The sequence below is a fragment of the Poecilia reticulata genome, chromosome 9, assembly GCF_904066995.2.
Source record: "Poecilia reticulata chromosome 9, P_reticulata-male-v2, whole genome shotgun sequence".
NCBI lineage: Eukaryota > Metazoa > Chordata > Actinopteri > Cyprinodontiformes > Poeciliidae > Poecilia > Poecilia reticulata.
In genome coordinates, this window is record NC_088838.1 from 21,770,076 (window position 1) to 21,794,458 (window position 24,383).

General features: G+C 38.5%; 1 protein-coding gene across 5 annotated transcripts in view; it reads right to left on the reverse strand.

Annotated features, from left to right (window-relative positions):
• The window catches only part of pde4d (phosphodiesterase 4D, cAMP-specific), a 205,104-nt gene that overhangs the window by 45,933 nt on the left and 134,788 nt on the right, over positions 1–24,383 (reverse strand). The window contains exon 1 of one of the 5 annotated variants that reach the window (XM_008418382.3): positions 9,281–10,203. The exons of 3 other annotated variants lie outside the window; for them this stretch is intronic. In XM_008418382.3, coding sequence (XP_008416604.1) covers positions 9,281–9,369 — 89 coding nt within the window. In that variant the 5' untranslated portion in view covers positions 9,370–10,203. Of the gene's footprint in view, positions 1–8,773; positions 8,791–9,280; positions 10,204–24,383 lie in introns of those variants that run through there. One more of the 5 variants, XM_081610707.1, reaches the window with a different exon arrangement.

A 24,383-nucleotide genomic window follows, 5' to 3' on the forward strand; every position in this document is an offset into this window, starting at 1 on the left:
TTGAGGGTGCCAGTATGGTGCGCTCTATAGTCCGAAAAATACGGTAATTGGTTTTAAAAGATTTTTTGAAAATTAATTGTCTGCAAATAATGTCATCTTCGAGTGTCTGCTGTAGTAGTAGTAGCAGCGGCGTAATCATGTAATGTTCTTACCACTAGATGGCAGTAGGTACAGAGCATTTTACATTAAAACGAGAATTAGTAATGCATGAATGTTACAGGTAGCGGTGAGAGCACTGAATCTAGAAAGACTGATGACAGTGATGGAAAAGACAGTGAAGCTCAGCAGTAGTTGGAAAGAGCATGAGTCCATTTCCCACAACATATCTGTGTGAAGTGAGCTTCTGAAGCCTGGTTACTATAAAAACTAAAAACAGAGAGAGACTGAAATCTTCAATTTCTGCCAGGAAATCAACTGTTTTCATCCAAACATGCACAGGTTTCACACCAGGTGGGTAAAATATACAGATATTGACATTTTGTACATGCAACTCTTCATATTGTAACAGTGAATATGAAGTGAAATGTTTCCCAAATATTATTGCTTCTTTCAGAATAATAATTATTTTCTGTATTCCGGCTATAAGATGCTTGTGGATTAGTTTGTAAAACACTTTGACGTTTTCTACAACTTCTTTAAATTTTACACCACAGTGTTGTGGCTGTTCAGGTGTATTTTTGAAGTGGACATGTTAAGTGCAATTTGAAATAAGAAATGTAAAATGTGATAACACATTTTTGTGTTTATTTGATTCCTATTTGAGAGACTTTGATAAGAATGACTATATATAGGCGGCTACAGAATATCTTTGTTTCCATTTTTGGTTGGTGGTGTGCCTCGGGATTTTTTAAATTAAAACAGTGTACCTTGACTCAAAAATGGTTGAAAAACACTGTCCTACTGTATTGGACAGAAAATCACAATTATGATCAGTCAAATAAGGCCAAAATGATAAGGACGATCATGCAGACTAAAAATCGGCCATAAAAATATCAAATCTGCTGCACTTAAATGGAATGAACCAATAACGATCAGCGGAATCGGCTAAATTCAAAGTCAAACCATCCAATTTTGTGTATCAGCATAAGCTGGAATTATAAGCTAGCAAAAGTCCATAATATTTCAAAATCCGGTGAAGTATGTGTGTGTATGTGAGGGGACACCCTCTACACTCCTAAGCCTTTTAAATCTCCTTCCATGCCTCCTCGTACACGCTGTCGTCATCATGGCAATCCTAATCCCCACCTTCGTCAAAACCAATTCCCTCATGAAAATGAACAGCGTCATGTCGGTGTTTTTGTTCTTATAAGACATAATTCCCCTTACATTTGTGATGCTCTGGGCTTCATGTCTGAAACTTGCATCACAAGGGAGGTGGCAGAACAAAGGAGAAAACAGCTGAGCAAATAACATGTTGAATCAGTCAATTTCTTGCACAAGTGTTAAGAAATCGGCATTTGATGGGGGTTGCTGTTCAAACTTGAGGCTTCTTAAAAAAAATAAAAATAATCAAAGCAGGTCCAACCTCTCCATTTCACCGTCTTACAAAAAGCAGGGAGTGACACAGACACCCTTCATACAAAGTTTATCTTAATGAAAACCCCAGGGCCAAGGCCTTTGCACTACTTTTTTTTTTAAACATCTTTTCATTTCTTTACAACTGAAATAAAACATCTAACCACAGGAAGCTGCTTGGTTTTATACAGGAAGGAACCTGAAACCATCTGGGCTCGGAACAAATGGGGACGGACAGTGCTGCACCGTAAGGATATCTCATGGCCTCTTTTGATTTTCCATCAGCACACCTAAATGTCAGGAAAATTTGATCCCTTTTTAGTCAGATAACAAAGAAACTGTTGTTTTTAACCAATAAAAATGGGTTAACAAGGACATAAAAATATGTTACAGGTAAAATACCTTTTGCAAGGAATATTTCTAACAAAAAAGGGGTGTAGCACAATAATATTTCTCAATTATTGAAGAAGTGTATGTTTGGTTTATCACTATCCAGTCATTGGATATGGTCTTTTAGACAGTTTGTGGTTTATGAAATGTTTAATCGGTCAAAAAATAATAAAAAAGGAAGAATTTAGATTTTGTTGTGGGGCATTAAGATCACCTTTTGGCAATGAAAACACAATCTATGTACTCATCACACTTGGACTGGATTGTTGTACACTAATTACAAATTTTGAAACCATGTGTTGTGATACTTTTTTGATATTCGTCTATACCACTTATCCTACTGTTGCCTTTCAATCATCCTAAATCAGTCTGCCCATTTTCCTCTGATGTTGAGGCATTATTCGCACAACTGCCACTCGATGGATATTTTCTCTTTCTCAAACCGTTCTGAGAGATGATTGACGTAAAAATCTCAAAAGTGTCTGAGCTACTCAGCTCTATCCAATAAATGTGCCATGTTTAAAATGGCTTAAATCCCCTTTCTTCCCATTCTGACAACCAGTTCTAAAGTCATCTTTACCACATCGCGATGTCTAAATGTGTTGCTGCCCTGTGACTGATTAATTCAATGTTTGCGGTAACAAGCAAATGTACAAGTTTACCAAAGCAGGTGAAAAGGAAGTGTATATAACATTCAAGTTTTTAACTTTCTCCTTTAATTAACAGCAGCACTTGTAACACCTACTTTCGATTTATACCGAGCTATCAGACGAACCACCAGCTAACCCCCCCCAGCCTCCAGCGTCTGGTTTCCACACTGTGTTCTTATTGATCTGTCCATCTTGTTGCCTCTGTCCTGCAGATAAGACCATGATTGAATACCCTGCCCAGCAGCTGCTGTGCAGACAGAGACGGTGGAAACTAAGGTGACTAAAATTGGAATGAAATTGATATTTAAAATGATCCCAAAGCCCCCTGGGGGTCTTTGTCTGGAACCGAAACCCTTGTGTTCATTTCATATGCACTTCAGTGAGGCAGTTATGTAACTATAGTGCCACATAGTTATGCCCATTAGTACCATTCACACTGCTATTGCACATCCAACTGATGTCTTGCTGTTTTGTGTTTATTAATTATGATAAGACAAGACAGAGTGGCTGTAAGAGTTAAAGTGCACTCCTGAGTGAATTCACAGAGGAAACAACCAATGCACTTTTAATACATTTCAAGCAAAATAAGTACTGCAAAAGTAAATATTTCTAAATACCAGCTGCATCACTGGGTTGATGACAAATATGCACAAAGGTTAACTTGTTTTATTCCAACGGCTGAATAAAATAATATGCTCGGTTATCTCTAATACGCTCAGTTATCTTCATAATCCAAAAGCTGCGTGTGTTTGGACTGCACTGGTCTGCCAAAGCTTGTTTTTGGCACACCGAGCGAGGATAACAGGGAATGAGGACAATCCTCATTCTGCACTGTAGCTCATCTGATAGGTTTCATGGAACACATGAGAAGTGAGAAAGATGGAAAAACAAGGGGAAATCTACTGTAGTGTAAATAGGTGGCACAAAAACACAATGTGAAATCCAAAAGAAACAACGTGTGACACACAAATTGGATGATGAAGCAAGCAGAAGGCTGGGACAGAGAGGAAGGATAGGCATGCCAGTAATAACTGACTCACTACTCGTATGAATTAAAATATAAATAAATAACACTGGACAAACAAAGAAATGCCCATCAGTGGGAGGGCAGAACTAAGTGTGAAATGGTGAGCTGATTGTTTATTAGTTCAAAGAAGGGAATGAATCAAAGTTAAAAAGTGGGGAAAAAAAGGTTACAATCTGAACAGAAGTGACTATTGAACTGCAAGCACATCAGCAGGGGCATGCCTGTTATGCTTCAAGTATTTTCTAAATCAATTTAACACTGCAATGCTTTGAGGAAAAACAAACCAACAAGAGCTTTATTTGCCTTACTGCCTAAAACCTGACTGACTGACGCTGAGGCGACTTACAAATATTATTTTGAAAGGGTGGACACTTAACATGCTTTAATAATTAATCAGCGACACCCACTTATGTTGTAAAAAAAATAGACTTTGACAATAATTAAGATCCTCAACCTATCAGTCAAAATTGGAATGTGCTCAGTTTCCCTTAATAAACTCTGACTCGTAATCAGCAGATCAAATATTGAAACATCATTTTTTTATTATTATTTACAAGATGCATCAAAATTAAATCTCCCACCATTTTTAGTGTGTTAATCAACCAACTGCATTTATAACAAATCAATTTTCTAAGATTAGTAAAAATCTTGGAAAAGGCTATGTACATATGCTTTGGTGGGATGAGTAAAAATACTCTATAAGAAAATCTGAGATGTATATATTTACACAGAATCTCAAAACTTAACTATCAAAGCAATGTAGTTATTACATGTTTTTCAGTAAGGTTTTGTTCCTGCAGTCTAATTTTCACCGTAAAGTACACGAGTACCTTGTTCAACATGTACATGTACAAGCACAGCTCTTTCATTCATTGTGGGCATGAGCAAAGCAGCAGGGCTAATGTGAGAAAACGAAGTGTTAAAAAAAGGAATGTGTGGAGAAGAAAGGAGTGTTAGACTGTTTGGCCTTTTCAGGTGAGGTGAATTGCTAGCACCCTTAATGAGGCTGTGTAAGGCAGAATCTCCCCTGCACAGCAGGCTGGCAGAGATTGATGCTGGAAGTGAGCAGCAGACCTGTATTTCATACCCACACATGCACACACTCTTGCTCATACCTCACGGAGTGAAGGGACAACGCTGACTGATGAGCGCATCTCCCGAAAACTGACAGGAAGTCTCTGCCGTCCCCAAACAGCACATTTTAGAATCTCTGCCTCGGTTACGACACAATGAGTCGGAGTGATGGAAAGCAATCTAAAACCCAGCTGAGACTAACCCATCGGAGGTGGAATCAATGACAACGCACCGTGGGAGAAGCGTCAAAGAAATGAGATAAAAATTCCATGTGTCTTGTTATCTGATAGATAAAATACATCTGAGGTAGCGACTGCTGGGGCCACCAGACACAAGGAAGGGTGAGGGAGAAATGAAGCGGAGCGAATAAAATCTAATGTTCTCAAACACCTTGCATACAGCAGATTATCGCATCCCAAACCGTCACATTTCCACTGAATCCACTCAAGCTACAAGACTGTAGTAAATAGTAGAGGATGGGAAGAGAGAGGAATCGTGCAGCAGAGCATCTGCAATCTTTGTTCTAAATATAGCCTCTCCTTTTCCCTCTCCCCGCTCTCTGAGGCGCTGGATACACTTAAGTGGATTACTACACAGACTTTTCATCTCCTTTCTGGTTAGTGTTTAATGAAGTTTAGGCAATCATACATCTCAGTTTGTTCATTGCTCAGCTGGAGGCAACACCCAGTGTCAGAATGTGGGTTGAACTGTTACAACATAACTAAAAGCCGGCATGCATCTGCATTATTCATGGAGACCGTAGTAACTCGGAATCTTTATTAATATTATTAAGCATCAGCCTTTCCATTTTGATCCTTCTAATAAACTGTGCATTTATGTAGTGATGAAATGAAATCAATGCATTATAGAAGGAACCTGCTCCTGTGTCTGACCAAGCCTGTAAACTAAATACCAGTTCTCTGTCTAGGGGTGTAATGGGAGCTTGTAGAATGAGGCTTTGCAAGACTAAAACGTCATGATAGCTTTTATCAAAGGACATTCAGTCTCACACAGAGCTACTTAATTGATGTCAACACGATTTTGTGTAATAGATTACTAGGAGACCCTTTTATGCACACCTCTGTTTGCAACTCTTATTTTGTATTAAGAAAGGAAGTAGTACTGTGATTTTGAAAGCATCTACAAATAAAATGTCTCAATGGGCTGCCGAATCGACACTCAGTCTAAACAAAATCTATGTAAAACTTTGCTTGGCAGGAATTAAACTATTTTAGGGTATCAAATGGCAAAGTACAAATGGTTTGACAAGGGCAATGAGAATACACTGAGTGGCTAACAGTTAGATGCTAATTAGGAACTTCTTCTTTTTCCTACTAATCTCGATGGTTAGTGCTACATTTTCTTAGTATTAAGAAATCAAATATTTCAAGTTGCCATATTATAAATACAACAAAAAGTTAGAATTTCTGTAAAGTCTAGATTCCAACAGGGAAAGTCGGTGGCCACAGAGCAGCAACAAGTACAGCATCCCTGGCTGCTATGCATATAACCTTACATCAAGCCATTAAGAGATTCTTTAAGATACAGTATAGAATTGTTAAAAAAAAATGTGGTAGTTTATTTCTAAATTACTTATTTATAAAATTCACTGAAGGTTGCCTAGCAAACTATTGTAGATGCTGTAGCCAGAACCAACATACAAAAACGAGAACAGATACTTGTCTTAGGTTGGAGCATAAAGCATTTGCTTGTTAGAAACCTTTAAATAACATTGTTTGTTCCCAAAATGGGCCTTTTTCTTTCCATTTGGCATTCGCATGCTCCAAACTAACCACTGGAGTCCCCAAAGCATGTTTCTTTGTGTACATGGGAAGCATAAAACAATGACCAGCAGTCTTCAAGTTCTCAGATGAAATCCAAAAGGGCTTATATCATAGTTATTTTGTTCTGTTTTTAGACGTTGTCATGCTTTGTCTAATTTTATTCCCCAGTGCATGGTGGTTCTTAAAAACATCTATTTAATTACATTTTACATGCCACTATCCCCACTAGCATGTAAAGTACTGGAACTCTAAAGAACATTAAGAGTTAGCATTAAGAACATTAGCAGTCATTTTACTGGTGCAATGCTTTTATTTGTTTTAGGAGCAAATGTTTATGAATCTGAAGCTGTTACAAATATTCTATATTCATAGTAGAACAAAGGATCATGTTTGCATTAGATTTTAAACTTACATTTGTAGGTAACCAAATGTAAGTAAACTTTAAATCTCGAACTCAGATAAAAATGTCTGCATCATTTACTGGGCATGCATGATATATTTTAGCTAATCTACAATCCTTGTTAATTAGATTTGACAAAAAACAACGTAAACAACCCAGTTGGGATCTCGTGTGTTAATATTTTGATTTTCCCTTCAGTGTACCTGTTTTAAGCTTTAGAGTGGCTTAAAAGGTCAAATTTAGATAAAGCAAATTCAAAGCTGAGCATAAAAATAACTACAATGCTCTACTGTTGTGAGGCTTGTCGAGACACAGAGAGGGCAACGCGTTTCAGAGACAACTGTCGTGGCCATCTGAACTTTACAACCCCTGCAATGGTTTCTTTTTTTAGCCTTCGAAAGCTTTACCTTACATATTTATGTGCAGAAGAGTGCATATACGAAAACATACTTTAAGCTGAAATAAATTCTATCTTACTCTAATCCTTATGATCCCTTTCCTTTTAGTGCCGCACAGAACAAAACAGGTCTGACAGAGAGTAAAGGATGGGTCCATTATCAAGGTGCAATGAATAATACAAGTGTTCCTGAGAGCTCTTTTTTCACTTGCACACACACACGCATCTAAAAGTCACAAGGCCAATAGATTTACTGTGTAGAAAAAAATATTTTTTCCAAGGTCTGAAGGAAAGTCTGAGAGTCCGATCTTCAGTTCTTCAGACTAATGCTTGGATCTGAAATTTTTAACAGGACTGAATAGTTATTTGCAACTAGACTGACTAAATTCTTATTACTTAGCTACTAAAATGGGGGATACTATGTATTTTCCAGGCACATTTTATAGCAGCATCAAGTAACTATGTTACTTTCAGTTGTATAAAAAAATGTATGTATATATGTCAAACATAACTTACAAGAAATTTGACTTTGAAATTTGGCATCTGTCTCTTTGAAAAGTTCCTGCTCTTTCTGACTGTCATCACAACGATGCTCCTAAATTAGGCTGTTTACAACCATTCTTAGGACAGAGAAGTAGTTTGTATGACATGCTCAGTTCCACCAGGGGCTAATTGCTGCTCGAGGTAGTCTGGTGGAGCTGAGTGGTGGAGGTGCAGGGGAGGGTAGATCTAGAAGCTCGGCTGGAGACTGCAACTCCAAGGAGGAGCTTTGCAGACATCTGTGGCAGGTTGGGGGAGCAAGAGTTTAAGCACCTCTGAATGGCTGCCATGGGATAGTCAAGGATTCCTCAAACACACATAAAGTAAGGCAACACTCCAGGCATGTTTTTGATGAGAGGATATCATTATAACATGATGTATACTCAAAAAAGTCAATTTCACATAATAAGCTCCCTCTCCTCTCATCCCCCATCTTAACTACATATCTGCTGCCTGCTAACTACATCTTGGAGTTGTTATCGGTGACTGTAATTAATGGTTATATCGGCAAGAACAAACTTGCATGTTGAAATAAAAATAATTCCATGTTTATGAATTAAACGTTTCCTTGCACTCTGCTTCCATAATAAAAGGCCAGCTCTCTTTCTGTCTGTCCCTGTGGGTAGTAGCTGGAAAATTCAATAAACAACGCCATATAAAATATTAAAGCCACAATCTACTCAGCTTGATGTAAAGACTTCAATCCAACACCTGGCAAAACTGTATTTGCCCTGTATATGCAATATGAACAGATGCCCCAACCAAATCAGGAAAGGAAATTTGCGTCACATGGTGTACTTTAACAAGAGATGTGTGTGAGTCTAAGGAGAAACATAACAGGAAATTATAGCACAAGGCTTAGGGACAGTCATAACAGGTAAAGGAAGTTTATTGCAGTTAGGATAAAATGCTGACAGCTGTGTGAGACAGCAACAGCATCAACTTGTTTAAGGAAATGACACGTGGCTGAAAACCCTTTGCAAAAACTCAACTCACTGGAAAAACCATGTTAGGAATACAAACAATATCCACGTCCCAACATCCCCTCCATCTGACGTCACTGGCTGCTTCGCGTCCCGCCCAGTTTACAACACAGCTGAAAGACAGCTACTCCCAGTATGTATGCACCAGCCTTAGGAAGAAAAACCAACACAGGACAGTCAAAACAGTGTGAAAACACATTAGCTAAATATTCCCCCCCCCCTCGCTCCGCAACAGCAGTGTGCTGTTGCACTGCAACACCACGGTGTGTTTTTGCTTGCTATTTCTGAACTGCCTTTGAGTTTATGGATCAACTAGAGCGTTTAGTGTGGGAGAAAATGACAGGAAATGTCTGGCCCATTTAACAATAAATTTCCTTGAATACATGTGAGCTGTGCCTGGGAAAAACATAAAAGGAGAACAGGGATGGGCAAGTCATGAGGGAGCGCTTCGCATACAATTAAAACAAGAAATCGCCACAGCGTCACACAAAAAGTATTTCACTTGTTGCTGTAAACTTACCATATCCACGAGTGTCGTCTGACAGGAAACTGACTGAGGTGCATCATGGACCTGTCACAGGGAACACCTGGAGATTGTCCCGGCTTCATTCCAGAGCTGTGTAAGGAATGCCCTGCACCCTTGGAGCTCCTCTTCTTCTACAAATTAAAGTTTTCTATCTATAGATCCTGCCCCACGCTATCTGCAGACCCCTAACCAATATATAGTGTTCCATAGTTGCATGAAGTCCTCTTATGTGATGCATTCAGACCTGTCCATGAGCACAGAACTTCTTGCTGCTTATGTTTGGTCCTATCATCATTAGAAAAAGTTCCTACTTGTCTCTCAAAAGGCAATTTAAAAAAAATAAAATAAAAAAAAATAATAATAAAGCACAGCAGAATCCGTAAAAAAAGAGCAAAAAAAAAAGCTGAAGTTGAAGTACGAAGTCTTGAGCCTTGCATGAAGTCAGTTTCTAAGTGAAAGTGTCAGCGGTGCCAACAGGCAGGCGGCCACCCGGCAGGACCAACTAAGCTCTCCGGCCGCTGCTCTTTTTTCCGTGGGATTCTTCCTGCGAAGGCTTGGAAATTACTGTCCCACATCCACATGGTGAACTGGTTCAGGGACTCATTCTTAGCGTAAACATTCCTTTTCCTGAAAGCCGATGACGCCGGATGGAGAAGGCAGCCACAGTCGCAGCAGCATGACAGAGCATGTTGCACACAGAGTCAGCCACACTCACAGGTTCGCTTTCACACTCTCAGCTCTGCCACCTCGCCACCCCTTCTCCTTTCTTTGTCTCTCTTGTTTCTCCTCTGCCTGTCTGTTCTGCCCAGGGAGGAAATTCAGGAAGGAGGAAGGGAGTATAAAAAAAAGAAAACAGTATAGCGTCTCTTCAGTTTCTCTCTTACTCTCTCTTGACTTGCTGCTGATCGTCTTTCTCGCCTTTCCTCCCTCCTCCCTCACCCCAGTGGGATGTCCTGACTCTGTAATAGGTGTGCCTGTTGTACTCAGTAAGCTAAACCTAATGATCCTCTTAAGGCTTCATTCAGAGGAACAGGTCTGCACAAACACAATTTGCATAAACAGAAGAGTGTATACGGTAATAAGGACAGACTTTCCTGCTCTTTCTTACAGCCTTCCTTTGTCATGACAACAACTTCTCCTGTTGTTCATTATTTCAGTCTGTCTTGTTTTTATGACTCTGAGCAAAACTAGTCTGTCTCTGGCTTCTGCATGCCAGTCCATGAACCATGAAATTTCAAACCACACAACAATGCAAAAATGTTCTTTTTTTTCTTTCTTTTTTGTTCCAGTAAATGCATCCGAGTATAAAACATATAGTTGACGCATGTGTGATGAAAGCAAGCGGGAGTTTTATGAAGGCACGTTTGCTTCTCAAAACCAGTTAAACTGGATGCCTTTTTTCCTTGCAGCAACCTCATGAATGATTCTGCTTTTACACATGATGACTGTGTATATGCTGGAATCTGTTTTTGCATGTCTGACTTTGCACTCTTTTCTCAGCGTGTGTGTAGAATGAGACTGGAATTGGCAAGGATGCTTAAGAGTCGAGGTTGGAGTTAGCACTCCCAGGTTGTGTCTGAGTGTGCGTGTTTCGCATTTAAAGCCAAAGTTCCAGTCTTTTGTGGTCTGAAAAACAGGATCTAGCGCTGCTTCTTGCACACATCCTGCCTAGCATACACGTCACCAACTTCTTAACTGCTGCCAAAATGTCCAGCCACCTCGCCACCCTGAGTATAAACTGGCACCTTTCAGTTAAACCACCATGAGTGGTAGATAGCAGAGGGGTAAACTGTGAGTTAACTTAAGACAGGAATGAGTCAGTTTGGGTGGGAGGTATGCAGTTAAGTCACTGGGCTTCACACCTCAGGAAGAAGAAAATACAAGGTAAACGGAGTTCACTGATGAAACGAAAACACTTCACAAAACTGAGATCTTGATATCTGTTGTTGGTTTTATGTTTGAAATCAGGTCAGCCATGCCAACAAGATGAAAGATGCTGATATGTGCGCATTTTTACAGTCACTGTCTCTTTCCTTTTCCTTTCACAGCTATTACAGACGTTTTACTAGATGCACCTGTTTAGTGTCAAGTTGGACCCCTTCTACCTGCAGACCTGCCTTAATTACTTGTGGTACAGGTTCAACATGTTCTCTGAAACATTCTTCCAAGATTTTGTTCTGCATTTACATGGAGATTTGTAAGATGGAGTATTATTCTGCTGGAACTGTCAAAAAGGAAGGGTCACAGATGGCTGTGGTGATTAAATGAAGCTTGGTACTAAGGGGCCTAACGTGTGCCAAGAAAATATCTTCTACACCACAGCATCTAATAAATGCAGAGCAATTATTAGAAGGCTAGATGGAGCTTCCTTCTATGTTGTTTAGTTCCAACCTTGAGCCTAACATCTGAATGTTGCAGCTGAAATAATTATCAGACCGGGCTGCAGTTTCCTTATCTGATATTCTCTAATTTGTGTGAGCAGGATTACATTAGAGCCTCACTTTCCTGTTTTTGACTGACAGAGGTAGACAGAGTGGTATACTGCTGCTGTTGTCCATTCAGCATTGTAGGGTTGGGGATAGGGTATGTTGTGCATTCAGAGATGGTATTGGTTAGAGCAGTTATTTTAGCTACTGTTGCCTTTTCATCATCTTAAACTAGTTTAATCATTCTCCTCGAATGTCTGACATGGACATACATTTTCAGCTATATGACCGCAACTCCCTGCATATCTCCTCTTATACAGACCATTCTCTGGAAACCCAATAGATGCTTGTACATGACAATCTGAGAAGAGCAGCAGTCTATAAAATATTCAGACCACCCTGTCCGGCAGCAACAACTATGCCACACACACAGTCACTTAAGTCATCATTCCTTAGGATCCTGATCCTTGGCTCAAGCTACAAGTTGTTCTGAGCACGTCAAGAGACCTAACCGCATTGAGTTCTGTGACTTGCCGAGTCCCTATTTGTGCTAACAAATTATTACAAATGGAAATCTAATGAAGTGGTCATTGATTCTGTATAGATCACTTTGTTCTGGGTTTTCCCAAATCTGGCTGGATGTTTTTTAGTTTCCTGATGTTCATGGTACAGTTGTTTTCTGTCATGTTTCATGTGACCTACTTTGACAGCTGCACTTGCATATACAGCTACAGCTCTGTGCAGCAAATGAAGCTGCGCTTAGCTTACCTTTAGTACTAGGTGTTATACAGTAGGTTACAACCTTAACTCAAATGACTAAGCAGGGGAACAAATCTTTCTGGAAGTTTTGTCTACACAAGATTAACTGGATTAACTGGAAGTGAGCAAACATCCAAAGAATAACTAAAGTCTTCAGGTAGGCTCTCTGGTTGTAAACAGCGTTGACACAAGGATGGGGTGCAACTCAAATTGGGATAATTTTCTAAGGAAACATTAAAAGGATAAATTAATTTAAAAAAACTTGAATGAAGACTTAGACAAGGACTCTGCATCCACAGTGGCTCTCATCTTAATCTGTCATCTGATTAAGATGAGAGAGCATCTTCATCAGAGCATTCCTTTAAAAATGTAGCAAAAAGTTCTTCTTTATGTGTTTCCTAGACCATATTATTAAAACCATCTCACACACAAGCTGAGCACCGCAACAGTATGTTTCGGTGCAACTCTATGTGCCAGTGTGTGGTATTGCATAACTGCTGTTGCCCCTTGTTCTGCTCAACACTTGTAAGCTGTCACGACTCATCCTGCAACCTGCGTGAGACCAGAGGATAGAGGAAAAAAGTCAACTGAGGGAAAATGTAAGCTTCCAAACAAACAAAGGATAAAGAAAGCAAGCAACGGGGAGATGCAGGAGAGACGGAGAACGAAAGAGTTGGAGGTTGTTCATGAGTCTTTTGAGCAAGATAAAAATGAGTAAAGACAAGGAGGAGATGGAGGAGCGACAGACAGAACAAGGGAAGATTTATGAACAATAAAAGTAAATGCAGCTGTGACGGAAGGACACAGCAGCCTTGAAACAACAATATGTTCCCCAACACAGCTAACATCGTAACTTATAGCAACCATAAAGTCCTAGAACAGTATTAACCTATCAACATCTGTGACCCCAGCTTGTAAGCACACAGATAGTTTCCATCCAAAAAAATATCACATCATATTCCAATCAGGGCAGTCTTTTCCATTACATTACCACTCTGTCTGTGTAGCTGGGACTCAGGGAGAGGGGGGCGGATTACACAGCGGCACAAGTATACATCGATTTCATGTGTACTGACATTTAGCAAAGAACTTTTCTTCATTTTTCCGCAGATCGATTGTCCTGAGAACACAGGCTGAACACCCTACGCAGAAATGGGTCCAAGCTTAGCCCTGCAGCAATACCGTGACAGCTGCAACTCCTGCTGCTCGCAAAACAAAAACATTATGTATGCAATGCTTTACATGACAAAAGCTTTCAAGGCACATAAAACTGGCAACACAAAATCGTTACAGCTTCTACGAAAACTAATCACATTTTCAACCCGCTGTTCATTAGCGGATTAACCAGAGAATAAATCAATCACAACAAATGCACCTAGAATCTCTAGCCAATCCATTATCACATTAGAATAAAAATCTTACATATTGAGCTACTGAGCAAACTAGGAAGTCTCGCAGACTGAGACAAAACTAAATCTCATGAAATTATTCCCCTGAGGTAGGAAAACTGCCTATCAGTCAGCATGTTGCTGTGGAAATGCCTCAGGCCTGGTCCTCCTCCTTGCCATTCACAGATGGTAATGCAGTGGCATTTCAGCAAAAGGTTAACTCATTCCCCCCTTTTCAAATCAGATATTTGTAATTAGATTCCCACATCTAATAGGAACACGGTGGCTTCAAGGGCCATTCTGTAAAATGTGAAGAATGTTTAAGCAGAGAAAAAAAAAATTACTCACTCATTGAGTTGAGAGGTTTTTCTGACACTTTGATTTTAAAGTGGGCCAAAAGACAGTAGAGGAGGGGATTAATTCATAAAAAAAAAAAATATAAATACTGGTTCATTAAAGCTCAGCGTGAGCGGTGTAGCTACAGAACATAAGCTGTGCACATTCAGACGGACATTGGAGAGTCATAAATGACACAAGTAACCATATACCCCATGAATATAACCTTTTACAGCAGTGTCAAGAAGATGGTTACATTTTCTAAAGAAGGCTACAAGAATACCCCTTTGCAGTTTGTTGCCACAGATGGAGGAGACCCTAATCCTTAACAATTTTGGCCAACATACAAAACAAGTCCTAAACATACCACAGGCCCTGCAATGAAATGGCAAAATAAAATGTGACTTGTGTGTTAGAATGGGCTAGATTTAAATTTCATTCAGATTTTGTGGTGATTGTGTTATAAAAATAATAGACGAAGTGACAAAGCTTTCTAAATGTGCTCCAAATTTACAAGAGATTTTTGGGTCTAAATTACAGCAACGAAGAGACCAAGTATTCAAATCAGGTGTTCACTATTGGGGAAAGAATGAGACTACATCTGGAAGTGACTGAAAAAACAAATCCCATCATCAAGATAAGAGAACAAACCTTAAACATACTTGCTGCAAAAGAATGTGACATTCTTTTTCCATTGTCTATTGCCTGGAATAATATCTTGCTATCTTTATGTTATTTGCATTGATTTTTCATAAAAAAAGAGGAACAAACTGAATTTAAAATCTATTTAGTTTAATATAGCAACAATTAACAAAAAACAAAGAACAATTTTATAGAAATATTTCCACACATAGATGTGTAAATCATACAAGTTTCTTTAAGAATTTTTTTTTAAAATAAACAACTAAGATGTAATACCACAGTGAATGTAAATGAAATATAAAACCTCCAAATCTCCCCTTTTCATTGTTCACAGCATAGAAAAAAAAAGACAAATCCGCAACCATTCATCAATCAGCTCAGCTGGATTATAGGCCACCATCTGTGCTTAATAGCATCATTAATACAAAGTTAAAAACCACGACTCCAAATGGCGACGTCTGCTGTGAATGCTTCACCAAGCAGTTTTTTTTCTTCCCCTCAAAGCAGGTACAGATGGGAATGTACTGAAATATCAGTGGTCCATTACCACAGGCAATTTTCACTCTAACGCCATCTGGTAACGGTGACTCTCACTAACAGTTGGAACGATCAGCTTCGTCCTTCTTTATGATACCTTAATTACCAGATTATATAGTTACAGGAATCATAACTTGTCCTCTAATAAGCTGACAATAATGGGTGAAAACATCTTGTGTGCTCTACACAAAAGGTAGGTTGTTGAGTAACAATGCACAAAAACTTAAAACCCAAGATTGATGTATGATCCTTTAGAACTGTGTAGACATGCATTTTTGTCTGTGCTCTATTATTATTATTATTATTATTATTATTATTATTTTATTTTTTTGATTGGTGCGAGGTCTAGTGTGAATTCCCAAGGAAGCTTTAGCATAATAACCTTTAGGTAGGTATCTCTGGTATTCCGCAGTTAGACGTCACAACTTCTAGAGGCGCGGCAGAGTGTTTGGTATGTTTTAGGTAAAATATTAACATGATTAACCTATGGTGCCCTTAACAGAAAACAATATGTGAAGATATTTTATAGTAATAAAAATTACAAATTTAGTAGGTCAGGGATTTTAGTGCCAACTTCTGGCCATTTTTGATGATTTTAGCTTACAGGAAAAGAAAACTTAATCTTAAACCATAAATATAATAAAAATAAATAAACAATTAATTAATGATAATACAATAATATATGCCTAAAGAAATGGAATTTCCATGTACAATGCACTAAATATACTAAATTTCTGAATTTTGGAAAAATGTTTTTTTCATTTGCATTATATACACACCTATAAACGTCCTTTAGCTGTTCAACCTTGTTCTGTCACCCACTGCTCCTTTTGTTTATCACTTTATTTATGGAGTTGGTAACAACCTCCTGAAAACAAGTTTTCAAAACAGGATGTCATCAGTTATGGGCTGCAATTGTTGCTTCTTTATTTATTCCCCAAACTGACCTTACAGAGACAACCATTTGCCATTTCCAGTTAAAATAAATATACTAATCAATGACACATTTCAGGAAACTCTTATATAATAATGTCATGTCATGTTCAAACTGTGCTAATGATAAATTCAATCAGGATATACTTTATCCGTCCCAAAGGGAGATTAGATATGTTTATAACTCATTCTATGCATGCTTCTCCAAAGAGATGTGACAGACAGTGACGCCTGTACGTAGGAAAGATCTGTTGCCATGGTCAGTATCATACCAAATTTAACAGAAGTAATCTATTAATTTTAGTCACTCTGCATGACTTTGCTGTGCTGGTTTACTGTAAATGCGCCTCAAAATGTCAGTCTAAGCTCAATTTGTTTATCCCTTTCTCTATGGAGTTGGTAAAAACTTCCTGAGCATATGTTTTCAAAACAGTGACTGCAGACAGGAATTATGGCATTGCTGGTATTCCACAGTTTGACGTCACAGCACTCAGAGGTGTGTTGACACGTGACGCACGCTGAAAAACCACAAGCCACAAAGTCTAACTTTTGAATTTTCATTGCTGAACGAAAACTATGCTTTAATGAGTTTTACAAGCAAAACAATAGAGCAGTGCTGCGTCTGTTTTTGTGCATGTCTCTGATTAGTTAGAGGTACAAAGGAGGAAATTTGGCAGTTAAGAAACAAACATTTTATCTAGCATTAATTACCCAATTTTTAATGCCACTCTGAGCATCATCATGCAGATTACATAAAATTGTATATCTTATTTTCCAAATCTAAAATTGCTTTGGCTCTGTGCAGCACAGCGGAACATGTGTTCAGTTCTTACGCAGTGAAGCATTTGTAAAAATTTTGTTCAGCCTCATTGACTTTTTGGCAACACATCCTCTGAATGGGATCGGACAGTGACCCTGCTCCTCGTTTACAAGCTGTCAGAGACCTGTGAATATGCGGGTATGGGCTAAAGATGACAATGATTATCAAGTGTTCTGTCAATTGCCAGCATTGTGCTGCGGATCTGCTGCCATCAGAGCGTAAATGCTCCTCTGCACACTTGAATGAGAGCTTTGTGCCTGGACCATCAAATTAAGCTCAGCCACTCACGCGGTAGGGGTGAGTGCATTTTGGAAGCTTGACACTCTGGGAGCACTCTAGTTAAAGCGTCGTAAAATTTCACTTCTCGCCAGTTTTTGTCTACTTTATAATTTAAAGTTTCTTCACTCCTTTCAACAGCCTGTTGCTGACGTAGTTAAAAAAATATATATATATCCATCTCGAATTAGAAAAATCCTGAAAGTTGATCTATTTAAGCAATTAAGTAAAAAAAAAGGAGAACTTAGCTAATACATAGATCCGTTACATAGAGAATAAAGTATCTCGAGTATTTAGAATAATGCAAAACTAATAAAGGATATTTCTCATAAAAGTTCATCAAGGAACTTTTATGTGCTCAAGACTGTTTGACCAAACAAAAAATTTGACTTTGGTTTTCTGCTGGTCTGATGTAATATTAGAGTTTCTTTAAAATTAGCAGAAAAAGTGCTTGAAATACATCACACATTTTTATGCTTTATGTACTTTAACATCTTTATATCATATCAGATATGAATCTGATATGCAGATTCATATGCAATGTATCTGTATATCAGTTTCACAATAACTTTAAAAAAATCTATAGCCTCCTTTTCTTATTTTAAAGAAGAATGCATTTTTAGCTTTCACAAACGTTAGTTAATCAAAAAATATGCGGTAAGACGGAAGTTTAATGGAAATGTATTTTGCTGGAACAAACTTATGATAAATGTACCAGATTAAAACCGGATCAGATTTAATTTTCTGGCCCATTAATTGTCCTGGGACATATTAATCACCTCTATGACGGCTTTTTGTAAACAGTTTCAGTCTAATACCCTCATGTTTCATTTGTTGTAGTTGTCATGTTTCATATTTGAGGACATTGCTTTGAGCCAATTAGATCCAACAGATGTAAAGAAATGATTGGATAAATTATTTTTATTAATGTTCTGCACAAACTAAGGTGTGTATAAACCTGTTGAAGGCATAATCAACAACTGAAAGCAACCTGTTAAATAATCCACACCCTCCATTTCTAACCATGGTCTCAGCTCTGTTGCTCAACAGCTCCAAAAATAGACTTTTCCTGCATTGCACCATCGCCGTGTCACTGTTGCTGCCAAAGCGCTTGACTGGCTCCCTCTGGACTGTCTGACTAGCCTGAACCTTAATCACAGGACTGGATGAACCCAGTACATATTTGGGTGTGATTAGCTGTTCCTCTGAGAATGTATATGACCCAACGATGACCTGCAGTGATTAATTGATTATCATTGGCTCAAGGGAAAAAGATGAGCCTGTGGGTTGCAGTGACTAAAGCAAAAGACCGTTAGGATCCTGCTCTGAGTTGTCGGTTTTTAGATTAAGGTTTTTAGATTAAGATTAAGATTAAGGTATTGTTATTTGTTATTTGTCATTAAGAGCTGGAGCAATAAAAAGTCAATGCTAAAGATTACCTTGGGATTTGCCAAATTGTCCATTTTATAAGCTTTGGCATAAAACTGATGCATTCTTGTTTATTTCATTTATTTATTCTACTACACAGAAAGCACATCGGATGTTTTATTTATTTTGACTCAAGAAACATTTATTTAACTTAGAAAAATGTCTGGAGCAGTTAAATCAGTTATTATTAACTTATTATGATTTATGCACTTAGTTATAAACTGGTGAATAAAAATGCTAAATGGGCCACCAACTAATTACACCCTTACATTAAAAATCATAAGACACATGGTTGTTTAAAATAATATATATATATATATATATATATATATATATATATATATATATATATATCTGCTGGTTTGTGTGTCCAAGGCAGGAGCAACACTAACTGATTCCAATCATGAACATCCCAATTCCAGAGGATAATCCAGTAAAACCCCCAACATAGCGGGAATTTATATATCATATATATATATATATATATATATATATATATATATATATATATATATATATATATATATATATATATATATATATATACAGAGTTCCTGATACAGCAGTTATGTAATACAGCTCCTTCAAGTCTATTTTCCCTTTGAGTATTTGAGCTACACCTTTTGAACACGGAGCTCTGGATGCAGAAAAAAGGTCAGTATGTCACTTCACTGAGTAAAAACAGGATGTTTTATTAGTTGTACTTTGAGCAGAACTAGTAAGCAACTTCCATCACTCTGCTCTTGGGACCCTGATAAATAGCTAACATATGTGAGTAGAAAAGAGTGTGCCTCCCTCATTAGAGGATAATTCAAATACAAAGAAATATTTGAAATGTTTGAGGGCTTAATTTTGAGAGCATATAAAAAGCTAGACAGATTTCTTCTATGCAAACGGGGATACCTATTTAGTGTTTTAAAAAAAACAAAAGTAAATTGGCCTTATCGACATTTGTTTCTTCGTTCTATAAACATGTTTACGATGCATCCAAACATCACTCAATAATGTTCTGAAACATTAGAAACATTAGTACACTGCATGTTGATTGGAAATCAGGATGTAAAATTTTGTAAGTAAAAAAAACTGCCATGTAGTAGAAATAACAAAAGTCAGGTTAATTTCCTGTCATGTACACCAGTGGTCCCCAACCTTTTTATTACCACGGACCGGTCAAGACTTGGAAAATTTTGCTGCCGTCGTCTTTTATCCACCGCCTTTTCTTTTTGTTACATCTTTTATCTCTTAAAATGAGTCCACAAACTGTCACTATTGCTTCTACATCGTCATCCGTGTTTGGTTATTCTAAATTCCCGCTATGTTGGGGGTTTTACTGGATTATCCTCTGGAATCGGGATGTTCGTGATTGGAATCAGTTAGTGTTGCTCCTGCCTTGGACACACAAAACAATCAAACCTGTTGGACTTTTATCAGCTTTGTGGTCGCAGAGGTTTGGAGAATCGGCCGACAATTCTTAAATCTTTCCGTTTAAACCAGACTTAAGACTCACGACCGCAGCCCAAACGCTCCAACTCTGGTCGCTATGGTAACGTTTATATATCCCTTCAAAAAATTATACAGAAGCATCACAAAAATGAACATTTTACTTTCTTGAAAATTTTAACTCACGATACTGACTAATGGGAGCCCTGAGCTTGTTTCTCTGCAACGAGACGGTCCCATCTGGGAGTGATGGAGACAATAACACCCGAAGTGTTGCTTATATCCACAGCCTGCTTGGTCTCTATGTGGCGAAGCAGCTTGAAGCTTCATTGCCTCATTAGCAGGCGGTCGCCACATGTTATGCAGAGCGGCTTGTAATGTGGGACTCACCTACCGGTCCGGGATAAATCCATTCTCCTGTCTCTTCTCTGGGCCTTTTCCCCTTTGCAAAGAAACTTTCCAATGACATCTGATCTGTTTCTTACTCATTTTGCTGCTTGTGGCCTCAGTGTTGGCGCGCAAGTTACCAAGAGAATCAGGTTAAAGGATTTTTAAAATAAAAGATCCTTCAGACTCAAATAATAAATAAAACGGAAATATTTCACTATTTCTTGCGCGGCCCGGTACCAGTTGGTCCACGGACCGGGGGTTGGGGACCACTGATGTACACAACGTGGTGCATTTCTGTCATGCAGATTTTCAGTCTGGACAAATTTTAAAGTGAAGCAGTTACTGTGGCTCAGACTAAATAAACAAATCAAACAAAGAGATAAGAGACTGAATATTATGGTTCTGAGTGAAAGAAATACAAAAGTCACTAATCTGGATGAAGAAATCATGTGAGTGACTACATCGAGTTTTCTTTATTTTTCCGAGGCTGCCCTAAATCTCATTAAGGGGTATGAATTATAAAGAAGGAGCAGCATGTAGGAAAAGAGCTCTGTGGGGGATTTGTCTGACATTAACCCGGTGAAGTAATTACATGTTATAGGGAGGTTTGCAGAATGTCAAAAGATCTTCCCCTGAAAGCGACTCATTCGCTCAGCAAACTGGAGAGCTTATACAAACACTTCTACAAATATTTAGATATTTGTCTCACATTTCAGTTTGGATGTGGCCATAAAACAAGCAAATACATGGCATCTAATGGAAATGCATGCAAATAAGATATCAAACTGCTGGGACACTGATATTTATAACACTGGAGGAGAGACACATTAAAACAAACTGGAAAAAAATGGAAACACTTTAAACTAATTTAAGAAAGAACTGTGCATAAAAGTTGAGATATGAATGTGAAGACTTTCTGCTTAATCTTTAACTGTGTGTGACTAATTTTCATATTTCCGTTCCATTTAATTCAGTATATTTCTCTCTTCCCTTGTTCTCATACACAGGAAGTGCTCTAATTGAACAGTTATCCAATGCATAAAAAAATAAAACTACCGCACAATCACATTCCTACAGTTTTCCAAACGTATGTAGAAAAGCAAAATCACAGCACAACAACCTCCATGAGTTCAGCTACTTGACAGGCAATCCTTTCTCTCACCAAGTAATGAGCAACGAATCCTTCAGCGTGTCAAATCCGGCCTTGAATAGATTCATCTATGTTTTCACACGCTGCATTCATTGTCTGGAGATTTGGCTGGGTAAAAGGGTTTGGGTTGTCCATCAAACACCACCAAGCTGAGAGAAAATGTTCAGCAGGAGAGCAAGAGAGAATGCACGATGAGATGCACACATTTGTAGCACATGGTTTTACCATGGTTTACTTTTACCGATACACAGATCGGTAGGCAATTTGGGGTTAAGTGTCTTGCCCAGAGGCACATCGACATGTGGCAGGAGGAAGCTGGAATTGAACCTACAACCTTCCGATCGCAAGATGCCCACTCTACCCACACAGCCACACTCGCCCCCAGGTGGTTGGTGATATACCCACCAACCACCTCATTAGTTATGCCTGTGCAACTTGAGGCTTTTAGGAGTTTCTATGTGGAAAATACCATTTGCTGAAGATCAAATGAGATTCAGAATGAAACAAAGGTGAGGCATGGTTGTTAGTGCCAGAGGAGACATATTGAGTGTTTCAGAAAGTGCTGATCTATTGGGATTTCACTTCTTCACTGTCATCTCTTAGCTGTAAAGAGTGTGGTCTGAAGAGGAGACTACCATATCCTGTGAGTGGATGTTGTGTGGATATAAATGCCTTGTTGATGTTGGAGTGTGGAGGAGAACTGGTACACTGATCCATCCCTTTATGACCACAGTGTGCCTGTGTTCTGCTGGCTACTTCCAGCAGGATAATGAACCACGTACCTGAGTTCAAATCATCCCATACTGGTTTCTTCAGCCTAACAAGTTTGCTGCACCCCAGAGGCCACAGCAGTCACCAGATTTCAATCCAACTGAGACACTTTAGGATGTAATGGAACAGGAGATTTGCATCATAAATATGCAGCAGACACATCTGGAGCAACTGTCATGCTACCATGTGAATATATACTGATAAATGTTTCAAACAAGGACAAAGAATTAAGCCAAAAAAGTCTGTTATTGACACCATGACCTGTATTGTGTAAGAGGTGGTAATATGGAGGCCCAGAGGAAGCGTTTAGACTATGAGAGGCACTGTGGGCCACTGGTATAGAGCATGACAATGTGTCAAGAGAAGGAGAGATTCTGTGTTACAAACTGTGTCGAGCCATGAAAGTGTTTCTAAGTTTTCCAAATGTGTGGATGATCATATGAGAAACAAGTTAACTCTTTCGGTAGGTTTCATTATTTTCTGAGAAACTGTCACTCATTTAATACTTTTTGTGTGTAGGAAGGATCAGCACAGAACATTTTTGTCAAGAAAATAAAAAAAAAAAAAGGATTTGTGGGTAAATCTGGTTTCAGTTTAATAACCAGAACAATAGAGCATGAATAAAACGCCTGCCAAAGTGATGAATCACTGTGAAGTAAACTGTAAAATTGACTTCCACAATCAGAAGTAGGCTTATAATTACAGTGTTCTAGAGTAAGTACATTCACTTCAAGTGTCATTTATTCAACGATAATTAATTCATAACCTTTTCAAACATAAAAATACTAAAATATTTATTTAACACTAAAGCTGTGTGCTAACATAATATTTTATCCTGAAAGAGTAAAAAAAAGAAAAAAAAAGAAAAAGAAATTACTTTGATTTTTAAAATAGCATTTATAAACAAACAATCCTAATGTTATATGTGATATGTCGGCGGACATTGTACACCTGAGTGAATCTGACAGACACGACCAAGGATTAGACAGCTGTGACCGTGCCACCGTTGTCTGCTGCAACGGTCCTTGTGACATTTAAAAGTCAAACTTTCAACTAAATCTCACCATCACCACACGAAACCTGTCAGCACAGCAGAACCCCCAGGCAGGAGGGGACCGTTGTGAGCCCGAGACGTCACATGGAACGTTTTTACTGCGGGTTGAAGAATGAAGGAGCATTTAATTGAGTCAGTTCCCCTAAATATTTTAAAGAGTCAGTGTTGCAGCTGCAGAGTTTTAAGATGTGTTAAGAGCCTTTAAAAGTCAGAGAGTGGGTGAGAGGCTGTGTGTGTGCGAGGTTCATTATATGCATGTGAAATCTGTGGGAGGCTGGGGGCAATTAAGGTTGGTGGGATGAACTTCTGACATCATGCTAGACTGGAAAAAGAAGGCAGTTCTCACAAACAGTCTGCTGTGAAATCAAAGACATTTTGACGGAGGTTTTTCAAGTGAGCCGACTACTGCAGTGAAGAACAGTTCACACTCAAACATAAACAGATGTTGACCACAGAAGGAAGGAGAGCCGTTTGAGATGACTAGCTCTACGCCTTCCGGTTTAGCGTATGCGTAACTGTGGTTGAAAACAGGCGAGTAGTACTGGGTATGCAGCCTACATGAGCACGTGTCACACATGTGCTCATTTCCTGTTATGCACCTGTGTGTCTCACATGATAAAGCAAAGGAACAGGACGGTTAAAAAACAAGATGGGATCATGAATCCAACACTATATCTAAAGTTGTACAATATCTGCCACATTATGTTTGTTGAAAAAAATATACCAGAAAACTCAAACAGATAGAAG